This window comes from Ranitomeya imitator, chromosome 1 (genome assembly GCF_032444005.1).
Source record: "Ranitomeya imitator isolate aRanImi1 chromosome 1, aRanImi1.pri, whole genome shotgun sequence".
Lineage (NCBI taxonomy): Eukaryota > Metazoa > Chordata > Amphibia > Anura > Dendrobatidae > Ranitomeya > Ranitomeya imitator.
The window spans coordinates 384,234,534-384,260,090 of record NC_091282.1 but is presented as its reverse complement, the minus strand read 5'-3'; the positions used below and the strand labels follow the sequence as shown (position 1 = coordinate 384,260,090).

The 25,557-nt window shown below is 44.1% G+C and overlaps 2 protein-coding genes and 2 long non-coding RNA genes across 4 annotated transcripts in view; 1 reads left to right on the top strand and 3 right to left on the bottom strand.

Moving 5' to 3' along the window:
• Nucleotides 1-25,557, bottom strand: part of ERCC6L2 (ERCC excision repair 6 like 2) — a 271,617-nt gene that overhangs the window by 112,648 nt on the left and 133,412 nt on the right. The window lies entirely within an intron of this gene.
• Nucleotides 1,716-2,395, bottom strand: LOC138657819 (uncharacterized). The gene is made up of 3 exons (XR_011317206.1): nucleotides 2,308-2,395; nucleotides 2,098-2,184; nucleotides 1,716-1,908 (listed from the first exon to the last, which is right to left on the bottom strand). It is a non-coding gene; the product is annotated as an uncharacterized lncRNA (long non-coding RNA).
• On the top strand, nucleotides 4,115-4,883 carry LOC138657818 (uncharacterized). Its single transcript, XR_011317205.1, has 3 exons — nucleotides 4,115-4,342; nucleotides 4,425-4,565; nucleotides 4,642-4,883. It is a non-coding gene; the product is annotated as an uncharacterized lncRNA (long non-coding RNA).
• LOC138657817 (uncharacterized) lies at nucleotides 5,023-7,001 on the bottom strand. Its single transcript, XM_069745459.1, has 2 exons — nucleotides 6,558-7,001; nucleotides 5,023-6,076 (listed from the first exon to the last, which is right to left on the bottom strand). Exons 1-2 carry the CDS (start codon nucleotides 6,999-7,001, stop codon nucleotides 5,276-5,278), a joined length of 1,245 nt encoding a protein of 414 aa, XP_069601560.1. The 3' UTR covers nucleotides 5,023-5,275.

Genomic DNA, 25,557 nt, shown 5'->3' with positions numbered 1-25,557 from the left:
CTGCAGGGGACTCGAACATAATATACGAGCATTCCAAGATGTTCGGATAACACCCAAGCGTGCTCAGATGTTATCCCAGCATGTTCACTCATCACTAGTGCATGGAAAAAAGCAGCAGCAAGGATTATAATTTTTAAGGCAATAATCCCTGACTAGATGCTCGTAATGCGCTATCCCTACTGCCACACTTCACTGTAGAAGAAGTGCAAATAAGAGTGCTATTATTATACTAGAATATAAACTAATTTAATTAGCCTTTAAAAAGGGGATTAGTTTAACGTAAAAGCATCAAGGACTGCTATTTCATCAACCCTGATGAGGAATATAGTTGAGCGTTTCGCATCTATTCAACCTGATATGGAGGAGATCAGGGTCTTCTGTACTTACTATATAGCAACCATAGGCTAATACAGCCACCAAAAGAGTTAGAAAAATTCAAATTAAGTAAAACAAATAACCCTTAATTTTCTACGATGATATAGATAAAACATCAAGTTTATTACGTTCAATTAAAACCATGACACAACTACAACCAGATATACACAAAAATAACACACAACCGTGCGCTCTAGATTGCCCTGTTATTAGCACCTATATACAAATCCTGCCTATCAGCGGAGGTTGGCACCCTACACATACAAACGAGATTGGTGCCCCCGCTCACCGTCGGCTGACCCTGTGACTCCTACTATATTCCCTGTTAAAAGGTGTCACAGATGCCTCGTCATATATTCCACCGGAAAAAAAAATCTGAGGGTCAGCCACCGGTGAGTGGGGGCGTCATATCCACTGACAAGTAGGGTGCCAACCTCCACAGCCAGGCAGGTGCACAGCAGGAGACAGAGGTAGTGAGTTGAGGTTTTTAGTTTTTAGCACGAGCACTGTTTTGTCTACACTATTGTTTGAGTCCGTGTATCTCACCCTGGCACACACCAAAGGCTAAGATATATGTGTATCTATATATATATATATATATATATATATATAATAACTAACCTTTTTGTTATCCTGCCTATCTTTTTTCCAGTGATTTATATGGTGATTACAAAGAACATATTAAGTCGTGGTGGGAAATTAAGGCCCTTGAAAATTATATAAAAATCAGAGTAGTACCTAGTGGTCTCAGACGTTTCACATGAACTGTTGAGCCTTGCAAAAAAGGTGTTAACAAACAATGTTAGCCCTGCGTTGCAGGGGTTTGGACACTATGTTGTTGACAAACTGGCCAAAATGGACGACAGCCAAAGAACACTAGCGGAGCGTCTAATATTGGAAGCAGTAAACAAGGGTACAGATGGCGATTTGGACAAGCACACTCGTTTGGTCTATTCCCGGCCAATGCAGCGGACAGAGCCCTCATATTACAATGGTTGGTCACAGTGTCAGACACCAATGCGACACAATGTTCCCGTTTCCCACTTCGGCCAGCCACCCCCTAACCACTCCTACACGCCAATACCTTCACATATGGCTTCGCCCGTCAGGCACCAAAGTTATCAGCCGGAAGAATCGTCGTATCACAATTTGTGATTTCCTAACTTCTTTTACATTACTTTTTATTTTATTGTCTTGTTAAAATAATGTTTCAAATAAAAGCTATTATTAGAAATTCTATCACGACTGTTTGATTGGTGTGTCTCGATCACAGCACTGTATGAGGGCACAAATTAACGTAACAAATTCATGTACAGTTAACTAATACAAAAAAAATGGAATCATAGTTTAACTAAATATTTTTAATGTAACAACCAAAAATGTATTATTGGCCCGCCTCCAACTGCTGGCACATGTCCCGAAGCTTCTGCAGCTCCTCCATTGCCACATTGTGCTGCTCCTGAATCCGCGCCATAGTGTGGATAAGCCTTTCTATGCCGGCTTCAAGATCCTCCTTGTTCACACTGACGACAGCTGTGGGTCAAAAAACATAACATTAATAACACTGTAGTCTCCCGATGTGTCTTTGCTTCTGTGAAGGAAAAAAGAAAAAAAACAGTCAGCATATAAGGCAATACTGACTTGGGGGGGGGGGGTGTTTGGGTTGGGGGTGAAAGAGTGGGCCTGCCACAAAATCAAAATAACTTTATTGTGGGAACCTACTAGGATGTTGAGGCACGGAGGGCACTTCGGGATCAGAGTCCATGTTGAATGCCTCGTGCTGTCGGCGGCGGCGCTGTCTCTTTGCCTCTGTGAAGGGAAAAAAAAAAAAAGGTCTGTTAGCATATATGGCAACACTGGCTGCCGGGGGAGGGGGGGGGGGGGAGAGGGGACCTGCCACTGAATCCAAATCACATAATTGTGGGAACCTACTAGGATCTGGAGGAGTTGACCCGGAGGGCACAGATCCAGAAGAGGCTGTGCGGGATGCCTCGTGGCGGCGGTGGTGCTGTGTCTTTGCCTCTGTGAAGGAAAAAAAAAAAAAATTTTAAAAAAAAGGTCTGTTAGCATATATGGCAACACTGGCTGCCGGGGGAGGGGGGGGGGAAGAGGGGACCTGCAACTGAATCCAAATCACATAATTGTGGGAACCTACTAGGATCTGGAGGAGTTGACCCGGAGGGCACAGATCCAGAAGAGGCTGTGCGGGATGCCTCGTGGCGGCGGCGGTGCTGTCTCTTTGCCTCTGTGAAGGAAAAAAAAAAGGTAAGTCTGCAGTTAGCTGTGCCACATAGTACTTTTCACCGTTCATACTGTCCCATAGCTGTGGCACATAGTGGCTCTGCAACGTTCAAACTGTCCCATAGCTGTGCCGCATAGTGGCTCTGCAACGTTCATACTGCCCCATAGCTGTGGCACATAGTGGCTCTGCAACGTTCAAACTGTCCCATAGCTGTGCTACATAGTGGCTCTGCAACGTTCAAGCTGTGGCACATAGTGGCTCTGCAACGTTCAAACTGTCCCATAGCTGTGCCACATAGTGGCTCTGCAACGTTCAAACTGCCCCATAGCTGTGCCACATACTTTTGGGTACCTGCGTACTGACCTCTGCGAATCTCCTTGCGAAGCTCCTGCAGGCGCTCTGGGCTTTTGGACTTGAGATCGCCCCATTTTTTCACAATCTGGGCCTTGCTGCGAGTTATCCCAAACCGCTTCCTGAGGCCCTCAGACACCACACGGACACCTTCATCCTTGTGCTGGTTGCGGTGCAGCACCAGCCCAGTTGTCTCGTACTGCATCCGATCCATTATTCCAATAAGGAACTTGAGCTCTGGGATGCCCATAGGAGGATCACGGCGACTGGCAGCCATTATCAAGATGTCAGGGAACCAAAACAAGCTAGCGCAGGCACGCCGGAACGCTGTAACGTCATCACGCCGTCATAGACCACGAGCGTACATTACGTGACGCTCCGGCGTTAAATAACCATCCTTCGAACGGCATTTACTATGTGCGTTCATTCCGTACCGCTCAGCCGTCACAAATGTGACGCTGTCCATAAACGGCAACGCTATTGCGATGCCGATCTGGCGGCAGGACGGCGGAGTACAGCTCCTCCTCTGGGCGTTGCTGTTCAGGGTCATTCCATCTAAAATGGCGGCGAGAATGCGTTCTGCTCCTCTGGGGCAGCCAGAGCTCCTTTTTTTTATTAGACAGATGGATGCCCTGGATTATGAGGGTCTGGAGAGCCGCCCTGCCCACCCACACATCCACAAGCGGGAAGTGCTTGGCCACATAGACAGAATGATGGAGAGGAGGTTTGGCATCTGCCGCAGTCAGCTTCAGCTGCGTAAAAAATGGGCTGACCTCCGCTATAAAACGCCACAAATGTTTGCTGAGTTGCGTGCGGAGGCAAGGCGAGGCAAGTACTAGTATGGGGGGATTGGGAGATGCACGCTGTCAGGAGGGGGGGGTTTGGGAGGGAGGCTTGCGCTCATGGTCGCCAACGTGACCTCAAATGCATTAAAACACATGCCCCGTTTTTGTAAAATTTAGTTATTTTCCAAGCAGAATATGCGTTGTCCGTGAGAAAACTTGTCGGGTTCCCTAATCTCAACCACCATCTTGAAATTATTATGATGTCCATTATTTTTAGTTTCTCAATTTCCCAAAAATATAAACGGAGGAGGTTGGCCTACTGATGAAATAATACGTTTTCCAAAGACAGGAAGACCATTGAACACCAGAGCCCACATACATGTCTGAGTATCGCACCCCTGTAAAGTGTGATCTCTATTTTATGTTTGAGTATATTGTAAGCTTTGATCTGCAGCACTCAACATTTGTGTGTAAACATTGTGATTCTTTACTTTAGGTGTAGAGAGACAGCGGCGGCAACAGGTACCTGCCATTGCCAGCAGCACCACAGCATCCACCACCAGCGGGAGCCCACAGTCCATGACGTCACGTAAGTTAACAATCATAGATTACAGTTTTTCAACTGCATACGGGACATAAGAGGGTAGCGGAAATATTTGAATACATTACAGACGCAGTAATGACCCAGCGGCCTACCACGCCACCACCAGACAGCAGACGGCCTCGCACCCCTACACCACCCTCAACACCTCCCTTCCGACACTCCTCTTCCTCCCCCGGGTCGGCGGCATTCTCCCCAGAACATAACATACGTAAGTGACCAAAACAGCGAGCGCTTCCCAACGGCGTGTTCCATAGTTAACCAGATCTGTTATTATTTCCTTTAAGATGCTGCAGCAGTGGCCAGATCGCTGGGGTGGGAAATTAGCAGCTCTGGTTCTGGCAATGAGGAACCGGCGTCCCTTCTCCGTAAGTATCAAGATAATACGAGTGGTTTTCTGCTGGATGTCACAATAGACAACTAAAACTGTAAAATTTAATAAAATTTACATCGCCCTGTGGTGCCAGACCAAATAGAAATTTACAACACACAAAATTTGGTCCTGCCCCAGAGGTCGAGATGTATTTTCAGCGGAATCAACGTTGGTTCTCCAACCTCTTCTATCCACAGAACCGCCCACCGTAAGAGAGCTCCTGGCGAGACAATTGCGCCTGGAGCGGACAGCAGCGCTCCTGCAGGAGACAGCAGCGCTCCTCCAGACTCAAGTAGAGCAGCAGGGCGTGACGCTGCGACACCTCTTGGGCCGTGGAAGGAGATAATTTTTTTTGGGGGGGGTTTATGTTATATTTTGTTGTTTAATAATTTAAAACCAAGAAATTGTTACAAAAAAAACCAAAAATCTTCGCATTCTTTCTTTAATGTTTACCAAGCTATAAGGGTTAACAGCACCATTTTATAGGCATCACATTTAAAGTTATTTAGAGAGGTTTATATGACAGCAAAGCAAAAAAAAATATTTTTTTATACGGCGCGATCCTGCCAGGGTACAGCTCCAGAACCATTAAAGTACTGACAGTATTTTTCGCGACAGTCCCTTGCATCGTCTGCCTGTCTGCCAGATCCAAGTGCTTGAAGAGCTGTAAAATTATCAGGTTGTGTACGCCATTCCCCGGGCACAATATCTCCGGTTCTTGCGTCCACTGCATCAATAAACGAAGGAGGAGAATAGGAGCTCGTATCATGACGTCTCAGGAAATTATGGAGCACACAGCATGCCAAAACCACAAAGTCTATAGACGGCAGCTTCAAGTTGATAGCTGTGTGTAACACTCTAAACCGATTTGCCATAATCCCAAAGGCATTTTCAACCACACGACGGGCCCTCGACAACCGGTAATTAAAGATTCTGCGCTCCGGTGTGAGTGTTCTCTGTGCAAATGGCTTCAGCAAATGTGGATGAAGAGGGAAAGCTTCATCAGCGATGAAGACAAAATTTAGGTTTGCTTTTGTGTCTTCATTTAGTGGCAACAGTAGTTCATTGTTCCTCAAGCTTTCCCCAAATGAAGTGTGTTCAAAAACACCACCGTCGGAGACTCGACCATTCATGCCAACATCCACATCGACAAACTCATAGTTCGCATTGACAAGGGCCATGAGGATCACACTGAAATATCCTTTGTAGTTGAAAAAAAAGGATCCAGAGTTGGCTGGTTGCGTGATGCGCACATGCTTTCCATCTAATGCACCACCGCAGTTTGGAAACTGCCACAGCTCATCAAAATCGGAAGCAATCCTCTTCCAGTCATCCGCCGTCTTGGGAAACTGCAAGATGAGAAGGAAACATGTACAAATTAGGTCAAATATATTATGCACATACACTCTCATGTGGACATCCTACAGTGATTGAGGCGCAGTATGGATTAGTATAACAAAGTCAACAACCCTGAGTATGCAGGCAGCCATTTTTTCAGATGGCTTCGGTGACTCAGAGGGGGTGCTAAACAATATATCTAAATTATATAATCAATAAAATTACGTTGGGAGCAGCAAATAAAAGAAGGGTGGCGCAGGGTTGGAGCAGCACATATCAGAATGGAGACGCAAAATGGTAGCAGCACATGTCAGACTGGAGGCGCAGGATCACAGCAGCACATGTCTGAATGGGGGCGCAGGATGGGAGCAGCACATGATAGGATGTAGAACATATACCAATAGAAATGCTCGCCATCAGGGCGTAGAACGGGTTCAATAGCTAGTATAATATATCGACATAACACAGCAGCCAAAAAAAATATAGTAGTACCTCCATATAATGCCTTAAGCTCTGCACAATGGCCTCGCATGTCTCCGGAATCACAACGCTCAGGAAAGGTCTGGAAACAGCGGCGGAAAACTGCAAATCCTGAAGACACCTTCCTGTTGCCAGGAACCGCAGTGTCACCGCCAATCTTTCCTCCACGGGCACGGCTGCACGCATCGGCGTATCACGCCTTTGTATGAGTGGCGTAACAGCAGACAGTATTATTTTGAAGGATTCCTCGGACATCCGAAGGTAGTTTCGGAAATCATGAGGGTTATTGTCACGTAACTCTCTTATGAGACCCATGTGTGACAATGTGGATCTTTTCTGCAGCCAGCTCCGGGTCCACATGCGACGTTTTCGTTTAGGACGTCTCTCCTCTTGGAGACGTGCTGCCTCAAACACCAGGGCAGCAGCAACAACAGAACTCTCATCGGAAGTGAGCATAGTTCCTAAAAAGAAAACAAATGTACAATAAATACACGTGCTTACAAAACAATGTTCTGACCATTGATCTAATAACTATATATGTTACTACTGGTATTAAATGGGGCAGTCAACCATCTCGATCTGTAAAAGGATTAATTAATTGGGCCACGCTACAGCTGTGTACCTGAGGTTCTCAGGCCTACCCTACTCAAAGGAACAATCGACCACACTCCAGCGTTTATCCCCGTTGAAGCGCAACATATGCTACGCTGTAGCGTTATACATACCTTTTGCGGTAAAAGTCTAGTAGTTAAAAGTCCAGGGAATCCAGCGAATTTAGGAGTTCTGTTTACAGCACGTGCTACAGAGAGAAATGAATAGCGCGCTCGAGAGCTCCGGTTTTATCCGCTGGGAACAATAGTCCTTTGTCGAATGAGCGCACAGTATTGTACCGCCCAATCAGCACACGGGAGGTGGAGAATTCAGCGCTCCTACGTAGCCAGCTCCTCCGCCCTTTACATCGTATACAATATCGTGCACACCTTTGTTACACCATGCGATCATGCCGCCACAGCGGGACACTAGACGACGAAAGAAAGTTTCAAACGATGTGCTACGACGTACGATTCACAGCGGGGTCCCTGATCGCAGGAGCGTGTCACACACTGCGATATCGTACCTATATCGCTCGAACGTCACAAATCGTGCCGTCGTAGCGATCAAAATTGCACTGTGTGATGGTACCCTAAGAATTAACCTCAATCCATCACCAAGAACTGCCTCCCCTGATTTACTGAATAAATGGGTTAAAGAGTCTATTGACTCATCGATTAGGTTTATGCAGTTACTCCTTGAGGAGGAAAAGAAACTGTTTGATCTATCAACAAAACAACTGAATAGATCAATAGACAACATCTTGAGACTCAAAGCGGATCCAGATTTCAATAGGAGAGAGGGCCTATTGCAGACCTCAGTAGAGAAATATCAGTCATTTATCAAAGAAAGAAAACAATCACAATTTCAAAGAGATTTGAAAGCCTTTAGTGACAATCAGGCTTATAATTTTCAAAATAGCGTATCAGATATATCCTCATCAGATATTGATAGCTCAGATACTGAGCGTCTGCAATCTGGTGTCCCTTATAGAGGTAATAGACGGTATAGACAGAGATGGAGAGGCAGAGGGGGAAAATTACAACAGAGGAGCACAAAGGAATGGACAGCCACAACAGACTGGCAGAGGGCCAAACACCACAAATGGCACTTCATCCTCAGCATCCTCCTCTGCCTCCATTTCCTCTTTTTTAGAGAGGAGTGCAGGTACGGGTTATTACCTGAGACCAAAATTGGCCTAAATCAGGGACAAATTATCAATCTGTCCAATTATGCTTTAACAAGCGATGACTATAGCCTTCTTAGAAAGGGCCTTGGCTTCGTTCCCACGAATAAATTTGATAGCTTTGGCTGGATAAAAGATGTAAACTTATTTTGCAGAAAGCTTAAATGGAAAAATTCTTTGCACATAAAAACCGTACCGAATTGGATCGATTGGGTCTGAGTGTGGAGGACATGGATGGGTATTCAGCACTGGTAGGTCTACTGGATGAAAATACTCTGAATGGGGGTGAGGGCCCATTTACTAATTTTTTAAAAATAAAAGCAAGAAAATGCCGCCACAGGGAGACATCACTAGTATAGATGTCTTTCAAATGATGGTAGAAAAAGATCTGAGAAAAATACCAATGACATCCAGAGTATCTAATTTATCAAAGGGTGAACAGGAGGCCCTACTAAAACTGACAAAAACTAATGAATTAATTATTAAGCCCTCTGATAAAGGGGGCAACCTTGTTATTATGACTGAAACAAACTATTTACAGATGTGCTATACCATCCTGAAAGATTCTACTACCTATGAAGTCCTTCAATCAGACCCTTCGATCCAATATAAAACTGAACTGACTAGTCTACTGGAAGCAGCTTTCACCAATAAACTAATTTCTAAAAGTGAACTAGAATTCCTATTACCTACCTACCCTCTTATAGCCACTTTCTATACTACGCCTAAAGTGCACAAAGGGCTAGAGCCATTAAAGGGCCGTCCAATTGTGTCAGGGCCGGACTCCTTGATACAAAACTGTGGTGTGTATATAGATGACGTGCTTCGTACATTCGTGTTGACACTCCCCTCATATATTAGATATACAGCCGATTTGCTCGTGAAACTTGAGGGTATACAACTGACAGAGGATTCCTTCTTGGCCTCTATAGACGTGGAGGCATTATATAGCAACATTCCACACCAATTGGGACTTAAGGCTGTTGAGCATTTCCTGAGATCAAGGGCAGTCCAGCACAAGGCACACGGTCAATTTGTACTAGACCTCCTACAATTCACCTTAACAAAAAACTTTTTTCTTTTTGACAGGAAGTACTTCCACCAGCTCAGGGGTACTGTGATGGGGAGCCTCTGTGCCCCATCGTATGCTAATTTATTCCTGGGCTGGTGGGAGGAAACCATGGTCTTTACTGGTGATATCAAATGGTGGCATCAATATGTGGGGGTCTGGTACAGATTTATTGATGACATCTTTGTAATATGGCAGGGGACAAAACAAGAGTTTGCTGACTTTGTGCAGGAACTCGATGCCAATAATATTGGCATGAAGTTTACTTTTGAAATCAACAACAAGACCCTGCCATTCTTGGACGTGCTTATTCAGAAAAAAGATGATGGTTATCTGAAAACTAAGATTTATCGTAAACCCACCAGTACTAACAGCTTACTCAGGTGGGATAGCCATCACCCTAGGGCTTTGAAACGTGGCATACCCAAAGGACAGTTTATGAGGCTGAGAAGGAATTGCTCGGATGTTGATACATTCATTGAGCAATCGGGCGATATGAGGAAGAGATTCCTTGAGAAGGGTTATCCAAGAGGAGTCATAGAAGTGTCATATAGACATGCTTTTTCACAAGATAGAAGTACTTTGTTACAACCAAATATTGGGTCAGCTTCCATAAACAATGAGCAAATCAGAATTATTGGCACTTTTGATAGCCAGAATGAAAGAGTTACAAAGTTATTGTCGAAGTACTGGGATATTCTGACATCTGACCCCGATTTGAGCAATTGGATTGGCCCTAGACCTCAGATTACGTATAGGAAGGGACGCTCTCTAAAAGACAACCTGGTGCACAGCCACTTTAAAAGATCAACTCCAGTAGGGACATGGTTGGACCGGAAGACATGTGGCTTTTATAGATGTGGCAGTTGTGTAAACTGCAGGTATATGAAACCAGGGAAATTTGTTACGAGCTCCTCAACGGGTAATAGGTACCATATTCGTGATTTTATCAACTGCAAAACCAGTGGACTGGTCTATATAGCCACATGTAGCTGTCCAAAAGACTACGTAGGCAAAACAAGGAGGGAGTTTAGGAGACGTGTGGGGGAACACATGGGGGATATCAAGCATAAACGTGACACCCCCATAGCAAGACACATGAATGATATTCATGGGGGCAATGTCAATGAGATATCCTTCAGTGTAATTGAGGCATATACACAGAATCCGAGGGGCGGTGACTTTGATAGACTCCTATTACAAAAGGAGTGCACATGGATCTATCGTTTTGATTGCATAGCCCCACGAGGCCTTAATGAGAACGTCTCCTTTGCTTGCTTCCTATAAACTATTATTATTTTTATGGCATTAGTAATAATCCTAATTCCAATTCATATTAGGATGTTTTTCATTTGTTGGCTATTCTCAAATATAGTGGTCGGTTGCAGGGTCCAGGCTTGGAAACCTGTTGCTAACCATGCCACTACTAGAGCCCTTTACTTATAAGGGTTAATACAGTATTAACTGTGACTATAATGTATATCAACCTTTGAATGGTATCAATGTTGTAATTATATCATAGTCATTATATACAGTTAGGGCCAGAAATATTTGGACAGTGACACAATTTTCGCGAGTTGGGCTCTGCATGCCACCACATTGGATTTGAAATGAAACCTCTACAACAGAATTCAAGTGCAGATTGTAACGTTTAATTTGAAGGGTTGAACAAAAATATCTGATAGAAAATGTAGGAATTGTACACATTTCTTTACAAACACTCCACATTTTAGGAGGTCAAAAGTAATTGGACAAATAAACATAACCCAAACAAAATATTTTTATTTTCAATATTTTGTTGCAAATCCTTTGGAGGCAATCACTGCCTTAAGTCTGGAACCCATGGACATCACCAAACGCTGGGTTTCCTCCTTCTTAATGCTTTGCCAGGCCTTTACTGCCGCAGCCTTCAGGTCTTGCTTGTTTGTGGGTCTTTCCGTCTTAAGTCTGGATTTGAGCAAGTGAAATGCATGCTCAATTGGGTTTAGATCTGGAGATTGACTTGGCCATTGCAGAATGTTCCACTTTTTGGCACTCATGAACTCCTGGGTAGCTTTGGCTGTATGCTTGGGGTCATTGTCCATCTGTACTATGAAGCGCCGTCCAATCAACTTTGCAGCATTTGGCTGAATCTGGGCTGAAAGTATATCCCGGTACACTTCAGAATTCATCCAGCTACTCTTGTCTGCTCTTATGTCATCAATAAACACAAGTGACCCAGTGCCATTGAAAGCCATGCATGCCCATGCCATCACGTTGCCTCCACCATGTTTTACAGAGGATGTGGTGTGCCTTGGATCATGTGCCGTTCCCTTTCTTCTCCAAACTTTTTTCTTCCCATCATTCTGGTACAGGTTGATCTTTGTCTCATCTGTCCATAGAATACTTTTCCAGAACTGAGCTGGCTTCTTGAGGTGTTTTTCTGCAAATTTAACTCTGGCCTGTCTATTTTTGGTATTGATGAATGGTTTGCATCTAGATGTGAACCCTTTGTATTTACTGTCATGGAGTCTTCTCTTTACTGTTGACTTAGAGACAGATACACCTACTTCACTGAGAGTGTTCTGGACTTCAGTTGATGTTGTGAACGGGTTCTTCTTCACCAAATTAAGTATGCGGCGATCATCCACCACTGTTGTCATCCGTGGACGCCCAGGCCTTTTTGAGTTCCCAAGCTCACCAGTCAATTCCTTTTTTCTCAGAATGTACCCAACTGTTGATTTTGCTACTCCAACATGTCTGCTATCTCTCTGATGGATTTTTTCTTTTTTTTCAGCCTCAGGATGTTCTGCTTCACCTCAATTGAGAGTTCCTTTGACCGCATGTTGTCTGCTTACAGCAACAGCTTCCAAATGCAAAACCACACACCTGGAATCCACCCCTGACCTTTTAACTACTTCATTGATTACAGGTTAACGAGGGAGACGCCTTCAGAGTTAATTGCAGCCCTTAGAGTCCATTGTCCAATTACTTTTGGTCCCTTGAAAAAGAGGACGCTATGCATTACAGAGCTATGATTCCTAAACCCTTTCTCCGATTTGGATGTGGAAACTATCATATTGCAGCTGGGAGTGTGCACTTTCAGCCCATATTATATATATAATTGTATTTCTGAACATGTTTTTGTAAACAGCTAAAATAACAAAACTTGTGTCACTGTCCAAATATTTCTGGCCCTAACTGTACATGTGTTCATGGTACTAAATATAATGCTGAGTGGAAATTTATAATTAATGTCTATCTATGATGGGCTTTATGTAGTTTTATCAAAGGAACCAATAGAGTCTATTTTACCATGGGCCCATCGAGAGAAGGCGTTAATATTAGGCATCTAAATTAATCTTTGATATAAATGTAATAGGTTTTCACATTGTTAGTATATGTTCTTGCTGCCACCACCCAAATAACACTAATAAAGGTAATGTGCACTATTCTGCAGACACACCACCTATTATCCCTGCGTCAAAAAAAAAAGGGCATTGTGTATTAACTCCTTATACCAACCTGTGAGCATTATGTGTGCCAAAGTATAGGGGTTGGTCTATGAGGTGGAAACTATGGTGACCGCTGTGTGTATCTCTGCCGCTGTGACATGCGCAGTAATGCGCGGCAGGGGTCTATGAGGAGGGAACCATGGTGACCGCTGTATGTATCTTGGCCGCTCTGACATGCGCGGTAATGCGCGGCAGGAGTGCTTTAGCCCCAATGGGTTTATGTGGTTGTGATAGGGGTCGGCGTGCGCGATGACGCCCCTGACATGCGCCGTGCGATGTGGGCCATTCTGACATGCGCAATCGAGCGCGGCTGTGCTGTGAAGTCTGTATTATTGGTGTCATGCGCGCCATCCTGACATGCGTAATGATGCGCGGCTGGCTCGTGGTGACGGCATCGCACTGATGTGCTGTTCGGCAATGGCGGCGCATATTGTGACACCAGCGATATGCAGAGCATTAAGGATTGAGGCTGTAATACACGCTGGTACAACTTCCTGATGAAGTGGGCAGGTCAGTCATGTGATGTATGTCATGTGGCACCTATATCTAATGATGTGGAGGTATTCCACAATTACCCATGTGTCCATTACATGGGGGGTTACCACTGGTATATGGATTGGAAAAAAACCATTGAGGTTATCATAGTCTTCAAATAAATGGTGGCTCGGACCCGGCCTCTAGTGTCTCCACAATAGTACCGCCCAGATACACGCCCTCTTGCCTGGACACATGTATATAAGGAGTTCAAGTAGGATTCCATGCAGCATCTACATATCAAGGCCTCCTGATGATCCGCTGAGGTGAAACGCGTTGAGGCGCATTATACATCAACTTTGATAAGTATCTATTCTCACCCTCTGCTATTATCTGTGATATACGATGCAATGTTCAGCTATAGATAGAACTGACTAATGCTATTTTCCTGGCACTGCCGTTTTGACTATACATATGTGTGGCTACTTTCAATTTGTTAATCTGAGAATTATCTGTTATGATCAGGTGGCCTTGGAGCAGCATGAAAAGACCTTCGCTGGAGCAGTTGTTACTTTACTGACCGCAAACCCTGATCCTATCACCGCACTAGAAGTAGCCGTGGGGTGTGTCTAACCAGACCTAGACACCTCGACACAGCCTAAGGACTAAATATCCCTAAAGATGGAAATAGGAAAACTCTCTTGCCTCAGAGTAGATCCCCAAAGGATAGGTAGCCCCCCACAAATAATGACTGTGAGTAGGAGAGGAAAAGACACATGCAGAAAGAAAACAGGGATAAGCAAAGGAAAGTACAGGATACTATGCGGTCAGCATAAAACACTACAAAATATCCACAGCAGAAAAATACAAAAACTCCACCACCTAACTAAAGATGTGGCGAGTATATCTGCGACTCCAGCGAGTCCAACTAGACTGAGAAAAACATCAGGCACAGTCTAGCAGGAACAAAATAGAAACAAGATAAGCACAGAAAATAAACACACAGCAGTGTGTCTAAAAAATGAAGCAAACATTTATCTTAGCTGAATTGGCAGCAAGCAGGAGAGGCCAGGCAGAGGATCAACACTTCCAAAGGAACATTGACTACTGGCAAGGACTAATGAGTCCTGCACAGCTAAATACCAGTCAGAATTGCAATTAGCAGAAACACCTGTCCAAGACTGCTGCTCAGGAATAACTGCATTACCATCAACAACCACCGGAGGGAGCCCAAGAGCAGAATTCACAACAATTATCATCAGCTCAGTTACAGGGAATCTGAGGGTCAGCCACCGGTGAGTGGGGGCGCCATATCCGCTGACAAGTAGGGTGCCAACCTCCACAGCCAGGCAGGTGCACAGCAGGAGTCAGAGGTAGTGAGTTGAGGTTTTTAGTTTTTAGCACGAGCACTGTTTTGTCTACACTATTGTTTGAGTCCGTGTATCTCACCCTGGCACACATCAAAGGCTAAGATATATGTGTATCCACATATATATATATACAAAATAACTAGCCTTTTTGTTATCCTGCCTATCTTTTTTCCGGTGGAATATATGACGAGGCATCTGTGACACCTTTTAACAGGGGATATAGTAGGAGTCACAGGGTCAGCCGACAGTGAGCGGGGGCGCCAATCTCGTTTGTATGTGTAGGGTGCCAACCTCCGCTGATAGGCAGGATTTGTATATAGGTGCTAATAACAGAGCAATCTAGAGCGCACGGTTGTGTGTTATTTTTGTGCATATCTGGTTGTAGTTGTGTCATGGTTTTAATTGAACGTAATAAACTTGATGTTTTATCTATATCATCGTAGAAAATTAAGGGTTATTTGCTTTACTTCTTCTGTACTTACTGTACAAACTCTAGTCCCGGCTGTGAAATCCTATATGCAGTGTGACAACTCCCTCTGTGACGACCACCTGACAGCCCAAAAGGCACTGGATCATATATTACTAATAGAATCCACACGCTCTTTTGGTTTCCAAAAATGTTCCATCAATTAGAAGGTGGAGCCTCAAAAAAGCATTTTTCCCCATTACTAAGGAATGGGTCTCCTACACTGGTAAGGCACTCCAATACCCATTTGAAGAGATGTAGTTGAGGACCTCCCATTATCAAGCAGTGGGTATCCTAGACTGGTAATGTTCATGCACTAAGAGCATGAACTGAAAAACATTTACCCCTGGGGGGTATACATACGAGGGGCGATCTAAAAGTAATGATAATCAATACTAAACACAATGAATATAGTCAAAAATTTTTTTTATTTTTCTACATAGTCTCCTAACAAGTCTATACATTTAGTCCATCTCTTTTCTATACTTAGAATTCCCTTTGAAAAAAATTCTTGATCTTGACCCTCAAAAAAATCCCCAACAGCGGTTATCACGTCGCTATTGTCGTCAAATTTCTTGCCCCGGAGGTGTTCCTTGAGCCGAGGAAAGAGAAAGAAGTCACTGGGGGCTACATCTGGTGAATAGGGGGGGTGTTCCACCAGTTCAAAGCCCGCTTGTTGAATGGTAGCCATGGCAACTGCAGCTTTGTGAGCTGGCGCGTTATCTTGGTGAAACAGCACTCCAGCCCGCAGTTTGCCACGCCTTTTCTCCTTGATAGCCTCCCGCAATCTTCTTATTTGTTCTGCGTAGTAGGAGCCCGTAATAAAGGCTCCCTTCTCCAAATAGTCCACCATAATAATTCCTTCAGCGTCCCAAAAAACGGACGCCATAACCTTCCCTGCTGAGCTTGACACTTTGAATTTCTTCGGCGTCGGTTCGTCGGCTCGTTTCCATGTCATTGATTGTTGTTTAGTTTCGGGATCAAAGTGGTGGATCCAGGTCTCGTCCATGGTCAAAAAAGTGACAAAAAATTTTTCTTGTCTGCTTGGAACTTTTCGAGATTTGCTATTGAAATGTCAACTCGTTTCTTCTTTTGCTCGTCGGTTAACATTTTTGGCACCCAACGCGCGGAGACCTTTCTCATAAGCAATTCTTTTGCAAGGATTCTTTGAATACTGCCATATGAGATCCCTGTGACCTCAGCTACATGCCTGATAGTCACTCTTCGATCTGCCAATACAACTTCTTCAACTTTTTTCACGTTTTCTTCATTGAGGGACGTGGATGGGCGTCCTTCACAATGTTCATCTTCCGTCGATGTTCTTCCCAGCTTAAATTCCTTGGCCCAGCGTGCAACTGTGGAATATGGAGGAGAAGAGTCCCCCAATGTTTCCACTAAGTCGCTGTGTATGTCTTTGGTAGTCAATTTTTTCAAGCAGAGGTATTTGATGACGGCTCTGAGCTCGTTTTTTCCATTTTGATGTTCACTCCTCGGCAGTTCATATTCAAATGAATGCAGCTCCCAGGAATAGTGGTCTATTTAAGTGATTTTTTTTCCTGGACTAGTGGGTACCTAAGACAGAAGAAAACATTTTATTTTAATTTCTGTGTGCAATAGAAATAACCATTTATCATTACTTTTGGATCGCCCCTCGTATATGTCAAAGAATGTTAGAGGTAGGCCTTTAAAAATTGTTAATGTGGGCATCATAAACACCATTGAAAAGTTTATAGCGAGGATAGCATGATCACCCTGTTGATATAGTGGTGTAAGAAAAGGAGGATGACACGCAAAAAAAGACGAAATCCTGAAGCAGATACTTTTGTTAGGCTGGAAAGTGGTGCATGGTAGAAAAAACAAACAAAAAAAACACTGGATTTGAGTTTATATTCAGCTGCTGTCATCCGGTAGTGAAGACAAGTCTGGCCCAATCCAGCCCTTGTTCATTTTGAGAAGAGTCGGCCTGTCAGCATTTTCAATTGACATCCAGATGCGTCTATCGATTATAATACCCCTGACAGCATAAAAAACCCACTCTGCAAAACGTTAGCGGCAGGGAACGCAAGGCCAGGCCCTTCAAGGTGTTGAGAAACAGTTCATGCCATGTGTTTAGATTGGATATCCAATCGCTGTAAGGCACAGAGGAATCACAGAGGACGCTGCTACAGTCGGCAAGGTACTCTTTTAGCATCCTCCAAAACGATTCCCTCCTTGTCAGAGTACCCCATGTATCAGGGACTGGGTGATGGGAGGGTCTGAAAAAACTGTCCCATACCTTTGATGGTGTTCCCCTGCCTCTGTTGCATCTGGTGTCTGTCTCTCTCGTCTCTACTCCTAGTTGTCCAAGGAACTGTGACCTCTGCCGCCAGCGTTGTCAGATGGGAATTTTTTAAATAATTCTTCAACTAGGGCCTTCTGGTACTGCAACATTTTATTAGACCTCTCTGCCACGGGAAGGAGAGATGTAAAGTTCTGCTTGTAGTGTGGGTCTAGAAGGGTGCAAACAACACGCGAGTCACAGGAAAGACAGTGGAACATAAACTCAGCCATGTGTGCCAGACTGCCAACAGCCAAGACTTCCCTGTGCCCACCAACAGGACAACTGTCCATGTTGTCCTCCTCATCGTACTCCCACTCCTCCTTGTCTTGAAGCCATCCATGCTGAACAGATGGGATTAAAGGGACACTGTCACCTGGATTTGGAGGGAACAATCTTCAGCCATGGAGGCGGTGTTTTTGGGTGTTTGATTCACCCTTTCCTTACCTGCTGGCTGCATGCTGGCTGCAATATTGGATTGAAGTTCATTCTCTGTCCTCCATAGTACACGCCTGCGCAAGGCAAGTTTGCCTTGTGCAGGCATGTACTACAGAGGACAGAGAATGAACTTCAATCCAATATTGCAGCCAGCATGCAGCCAGCAGGTAAGGAAAGGGTGAATCAAACACCCAAAAACCCCACCTCCATGGCTGAAGATTGTTCCCTCCAAATCCAGGTGACAGTGTCCCTTTAAGGAGGATGGGCTGTGTAGCATCACCCAGTATAGTTTCTTACTCCATCTCAACTTGCTCCACCTGCAAAACCTCCTTTTCAATTGTGAGAAGTGAGCGTTTCAGTAGACAAAGAAGCGGGATGGTGACGCTGATTATGGCATCATCGCCACTCACCATCTTGGTCAATTACTCAAAGTTTTGGAGAACCGCACAGATGTCAAACTTTCATGCCCACTCATCATCTCTTATGTGCAGAGGCTGACTGGAATACCGATAGGCATGGTGTAGCTGGTATTAAACTATTGTCTTCTGCTGCTCACAAAGCCTTGCCAACATATGTAACGTTGAGTTCCAATACATTGTAACATTGCACACGAGTCGGTGAGCTGGAAGCTGCAAACGCTGCTGCAGCACTGTCAGAGTAGCGGCAGCTGTAGCTGACTTGCGGATGTGGGCACACACGCAGCAGACTTTCACAAGTAGCTCAGGCAGATCTGGAAAGGTATTGAGAAACTGCTGAACCACTAAGTTGTGCACGTGGGCCAGGCATGGTACGTGTGCACGGTTGCCAAGCATTAGAGCTGCCACCAGATTACGTCCATTATCACACAAGACCATGCCTGGTTGTAGCTACATGGGCAGGAGCCACAGATCAGTCTGGTCTGTTAGACCTTTCAACAACTCCACGGCAGTGTGCGGTTTGTCACCTTAGCAGATTATCTTTAGCAGAGCTTGTTCCCACTTGACCAAGGCAGTAATGCAGTGCTTCCAGCTTGCGACTGATGTTGATGTTTCTGAGATGGAGGGTGAGATGGAGGGTGAGAAGGAGGAGGTGCAGGAACTGCTTAAGCAGGTGGGGGCAAGCCTCAATGAACCAGGGCCCGCAATCGTCAAGGTCGGTAGCACGTGTTCCATTCCAAGGTCTAACTAGATCCCAACTTCCACAATGTTCACCCAGTGTGCCGTCAGAGAAATGTAACACTTGTGCAGGTGTCCGTGGTTAAGTGAATCTTCCCAGTAATGGCGTTGGTTAGGGCACGGCTAATGTTATGGGACACGTGCTTGTGTACGGTAGGGATGGCACACCGGGAAAAATGGCAGCTGGGGACCGAGTGATGGCCACTGCCATGAGGTTGCGGGAAGATTCCATCACAACAAGCCTAAACAGCAGCATTTCCAGGGCAAGGAGTGTGGAAATGTAGCCGTTTAGTACTGTGGCTTGTGGGTGGGTGGCTGCGTATTTACGCTTGTGTTCCAAGGACTGGGGAAGGAACAACTGAATACTGCGGTGGTTGCAAGTGTGCAACGACGGGTGCAGGGTGGCAAGCATCTTCACCTACATCATGGACGGTGGATCGGCGTGCACGTAGAACAGGGAAGGAGGCAATAGTGTCACCTGCAGAGACTGTTTCTGGACCCCGGCATTCAGCCCAAGTAATCGGGTGATTTGCTGGCATGTATCCTAGCATGCTGGTGGTGGTCAGGTTGGTTGTTAAGCTGAGCTTGCTGATGCTGGCATGGCAGATGCTGCAAAAGGCCTTTTGTGGGTTTACTGGACTGTCTTTAAAAAAGCGCCAGTGTCACGATACATAAAGTGATCCCACTTTTGGGGGGTTGGTCGGCGGACACCACGACACTCAGCGGAATGGTAAAGGGGTGAGGAAAGCCCTACCATTAGGGAAATGAGGAATGGTCACATCCTGCTCAAACCTGAGCCTGACCCTGCACTCGCCTAATGCCCTAAGTGAAAATAGAAAAAAGAGTGGGCACCACTTAGTCAGATGAAATTAGTCAAATTAGCCTGGTGCTGCTCTATGCGCAACCAAATTTGTGAGAAGATGAAGAAAAAGAGCGCAAAGTATAGTGCACACAAGGCAATAATGTATAAAAAACAGCTTTATTACCAACAATGCCAAGTTAGACAGCAAATTACAATTAAAAACATTTAAAATTGTAGTGAAGCGACATGCAAGACAATGCAGGGCAGGTAAGAAATATGCAAGAAATACAAAAAATATTGAATATTCCCAAAAACAGTCCACATAACACATACATAGCAGAAACAGTAACGTATATAATAAACAAAAAAAAAAACAAAAACAAAAAGGAGTCTCAGAAAGGAAGTGGCCTCCAATGTGCGGGACCATGAAATAGATATCAGGTAATAGTATACTAACAATGCAAATAATAGTGGAATTATCAACTACAGGTCCTGGACTGAGGGGCAAACTCCAAAGAGCCAAATAATATATAATTATATGAATAACTAATCAAAAATGCCATATATAAGGTTGATGCAAATACACATATACAAATCAAAAAATGGCACTCATAGCCTGTGAATATATCAATTATATAAATAACAGAGCAAAAATACGCCAATTAGAATCACATGCAAGAATGGTCCATGAAAAAATGCACCATCATCAAGAAGTAGTGAATGTGGACTGTACCAATACAATATCATGTCATATTTACTAAATCAGCATGCCCTGGGTCTGCCTGCTCTGCCCAACGCGTGTCGCTGCCTCAAAACAGCTTCATCAGGGGAAGTCTTGATATTGTATTGGTACAGTCCACATTCACTACTTCTTGATGATGGTGCATTTTTTCATATTTTTGCTCTGTTATTTATGTAATTTATATATTCACAGGCATGTTTGATAGCTATGAGTGCCATTTTTTGATTTGTAGATGTGTATTTGCATCAACCTTATACATGGCATTTTTGATTAGTTATTCATATAATTATATATTTGTCTCTTAGGGAGTTCGCTCCTGAGTCCAGGACCTGTAGTTGATAATTCCACTATTATTTGCATTGTTAGTATACTATTACCTGATATCTATTCCTTTCTGAGCCTCATTTTTGTTTTTTTTGTTTTTTTTTGTTTATTATATACAATACATTATTGTTTCTGCTATGTATGTGTTATGTGGACTGTTTTTGTGAATATTCAATATTTTTTGTATTTCTTGCATATTTCTTACTCACCTGCCCTGCATTGCCTAGCATGTCACTTCACTACGATTTTAAATGTTTTAATTGTAATTTACTGTCTAACTTGGCATTGTTGTTAATAAAGCCGTTTTTTATACAATATTGCCTTGTGTGCACTATACTTTGCGCTCTTTTTCTTCATCTCCTCACTAATGCCCTAAGTGGGACCTTCCCACCCACCGCCGTCAGGATCCTCGTCCCTCGCTTCCACCTCACAATGTCCTGGCTAGTGCACTGGCAGGTAAGGGAGCTAGCCTCACCTCTGCAGATAGTACAACACAGGGGACAGTGACAATGACGTGGTAATAACACAACTTAGCTTTACAACTTCCTCTGCTGCAAAGCACCGCACAGCAGAATAAAGGCACCAGGATCACGAACTCACGAAACCAGTTGATAAACCACAGCAGCCAGCAAGCTCCTTACTCCAGGCTTGGTCACTGTAGATTGCTCTATCACCGTCAGTCAGCTGATGCATCAGGTGACCAAAGGATGGTAGAAGTGGTCAGCACCCACATCAGCTGACCTAACAACTCTGCAGTTACAACAGATTGCCAGCGAGGGAAACTGATATTAACCCCCGCTGGTCCTGAAAGGAAAGAAAAGTTCAGTTAAATCATAGTGGAACCATAGCTGCCACAAATCCAAAAATGGATCGTGACACCCAGAATCGGGAAGACGTAACCATTTGCTTGGCAACTTCACCCGTGCTGGTGCTCTGGGGAACAGTTGACCGCCTTGTGTCTCTGGCCACGCCACTGCCTCTTCCTGCCTGTTATGGTGCTGCGGATCCCTCCCTCTATGTGATGCTGTCCTCGCTCTGTCTCATCATCATCCACCTCTTGCGACAGTAAGTGCATTTTCCCAACATCGCATTCTTGTGTGCTGCTGTCCTCACTCTGCATGTAACCTTCCCAGGTTGGGTCAGTGACTTCATCATCCACTTCCGCACCCTCGGCCTCCTCCTGACATGCTGACATAACAACACCACTTGTTGGCATTTGTGTCTCTTCATCATCCACTTCTTGCGACAGTAATTGCATTTTCCCAACATTTCATTCTTGTGAGCGTGGCTGCTAAAATATTTGGCCATCGTTACATGCAATCTCCTCATGTCCCACTTCAAACGGGCAGGGCAAGAGGCCAGAATCTATAAACTGGAATGTGAACAGTTCTTCGAGGTGTCCAAGTGTGGGATCACTTGTCTCAGGTCACTCAGCATGGTCAGAGGAAAGAGGATTAGGGTGAAAATTATGTGGTCCAGAATCACGGCTACTGAGACAGGAACGAGTGGAAGACAGGTTGGCAAAATGACTGGAAGCATATCTGCTATCCATCCAACAACCTGTTCACACTGGTCTGGCTTTAAGAGTTGTGTTCCGCGCTCCCCTTCAAAGTGGGACAGCTAGATCGATATGATGCGTGTGTTTGTTGTGCTCCCGTGGCAGGCATAGTTTCATCTTGCCCACGGCCCCTACGCTCACAATCAGCATCAAGTCTACTTCTCCATCCCTTACCACACGCCTTGCACATTTTAAATTACGTATGATATATCCCTGGTGAGAAAACATTGCAGTATTACTACAGCAGGAAAATTTGCCCAGCTCAGATGGATTTCTTATGCTGCAGTATCATTATAACGATGCAATTCCTAACCAAACAAATCTGACTTTTTTGTTTTGTTGCACAACTGGAGCAGAATAAATGCTGTATAGTATCTGACTGCTGAAAACAATTTGCATTATTACTATCGCTGGAAAATTGGCCCACCTCAGATGGACATCTTACGCTGCAGTATCAATATAGGAATGCTATGTTTAACCAAACAAGTCAGGCTTTTTTTGTTTTGATGCACAACTGTAGCAGTATATATGCCGTATTATATTTGGCTGCTGAAAAAATGTTACAATATTACTATAGCAAGAAAATTTGCCCACTTCAGATGGACTTCTCACACTGTAGTATCAATATAGCAATGCTATTTCTAACCAAACAAATCCAGATTTTTTGTTTTGATGCACAACTGGAGCACTACAAATGTCGTACAAAATTTAACTGCTGAAAAAAAATTTGCAGCATTACTATCACAGTAAAATTAGCGCACCTTAGATGGACTTCTTACGCTGCATTATCAATATAGCGATGCTATTTCTAACCAACCAAGTTTGTTTTTTATGCACAACTGTAGTACTATAAATGCTGCATAAAATTTCACTAGAAAAAAATGTCCAGCTTCACTGAATCCGTGAAAAAAAGTTTTCTTTATTCACAAACTTAAACATGGAGGATACAAACTTCAGCACAAACCATATGGGTAAGAATCTCAACGCGCTTCTGGAGACTAAGCTCCCTGGAGCTTAGTCTCCAGAAACGCGTTGAGATTCTTACCCATATGGTTTGTGCTGAAGTTTGTATCCTCCATGTTTAACCCCTTAAGCCCCAAGGGTGGTTTGCACGTTAATGACCAGGCCAATTTTTACAATTCTGACCACTGGAGGACCACCCGAGGAAGCAGCACATGCGAAACGCGCGTCGGGGCTCCCCTTCCCGCACACGGCTGCAGGTTGGTACTCTGTATGTGTACCCTCTTATCAATATTATGCAGGCAGACTCTAGGCTTCATCTACTTTATTGTATGGGACTTTCCCTCTATGATTGATCCATGCCTTTGGTCTTGGCAAGCGTATGCCACATAGTATACTCTGATACATCTAGCTTACATTATGCACTTTATTGATAGTATTTAGTACACAATTTTTTGCACTAGGCACTTTACTTTATATTTTCCTGCATACTGTGTATCTCCCTGCATCGGCACTTTATTTGAGAGCATTCATTATATGTCTACTGCTTCATGATAGTGGTAACATTTCTTTGATATTACAATAAAATGATGCACCTAAGTGCAAACAGGTGTGCGCTTGATAATAGCCTCTAAAATATCAATAGCTCCAATAGGTGGTGGAAATAGACCGTAGTTGCTCTATATATATACCACAAAGGTAGTTATAGATATCCGTAGTGGATATGTAGGATTACAACATAGAAGTTCCTACCTTCAAAGGAAGGACTGTAATGAATAAAGAGTCCGTGATAAATAAAATCCTTCTCGTGCTGCCGCTGTATTTTCAGGAAGCTCCAGGTACAGAGCGCCGTAATAAAGTCCACATAGGTGGCTACCCCGGCCGGTAGCAGCCACCTGAAACGAGCCTTCGGGTTGGAGCGGGGTCCCGGAACAACAGACGCCGCGCGGTGCAGGAGCGGTGAGTCTAAGTGAACCGAAGGACCTGTGTGACGTGCGCAGTCACGTGACCGTTCCCAGAGCCCGCTTAGACTCACCGCTCCTGCACCGCGCGGCGTCTGTTGTTCTGGGACCCCGCTCCAACCCGAAGGCTCGTTTCAGGTGGCTGCTACCGGCCGGGGTAGCCACCTATGTGGACTTTATTACGGCGCTCTGTACCTTAAGCTTCCTGAAAATACAGCGGCAGCACGAGAAGGATTTTATTTATCACGGACTCTTTATTCATTACAGTCCTTCCTTTGAAGGTAGGAACTTCTATGTTGTAATCCTACATATCCACTACGGATATCTATAACTACCTTTGTGGTATATATATAGAGCAACTACGGTCTATTTCCACCACCTATTGGAGCTATTGATATTTTAGAGGCTATTATCAAGCGCACACCTGTTTGCACTTAGGTGCATCATTTTATTGTATTATTTACTTTCTTACCAACCTAGTGTGGAGGTTGGTTTGGTATTGCAGCAAGGATTTATAGCCTTTCCCCTCCTTTTTCTTACATTTTGCGCCACCATTTGTATTTACTTTTATTTGTTATATTTCTTTGATATTGCCTGTGTTTATTTGTGAAAAAAATGTTAATTTGGCGGAAATTTTGAAAATTTCGCAATTTTCCAAGCATGAATTTTTATGCCCTTAAATCACAGAGATACAGTACAGACCAAAAGTTTGGACACACCTTCTCATTTCAAGATTTTTCTATATTTTCATGACTATGAAAATTGTACATTCACACTGAAGGCATCAAAACTATGAATTAACACATGTGGAATTAAATACTTAACAAAAAAGTGTGAAACAGAAATTATGTCTTATATACGGTACTAGGTTCTTCAAAGTAGCCATCTTTTGCTTTGATGACTGCTTTGCACACTGTTGACATTCTCTTGATGAGCTTCAAGAGGTAGTCACCTGGAATGGTTTTCACTTCACAGGTGTGCCCTGTCAGGTTTACTAAGTGGGATTTCTTGCCTTATAAATGGTGTTGGGACCATCAGTTGTGTTGTGTCTGGTGGATACACAGCTGATAGTCCTACTGAATAGACTGTTAGAATTTGTATTATG

What these genes read in the sequence shown, in the direction of transcription:
- LOC138657817 (XM_069745459.1), bottom strand. Translation starts at nt 7,001, where the DNA reads ATGCTCACTTCCGATGAGAGTTCTGTTGTTGCTGCTGCCCTGGTGTTT. An exon ending in GCTTAAGGCATTATATGGAG is followed by an intron (nt 6,077 to 6,557) that starts GTACTACTATAT and finishes CTCATCTTGCAG; the next exon opens with TTTCCCAAGACGGCGGATGA.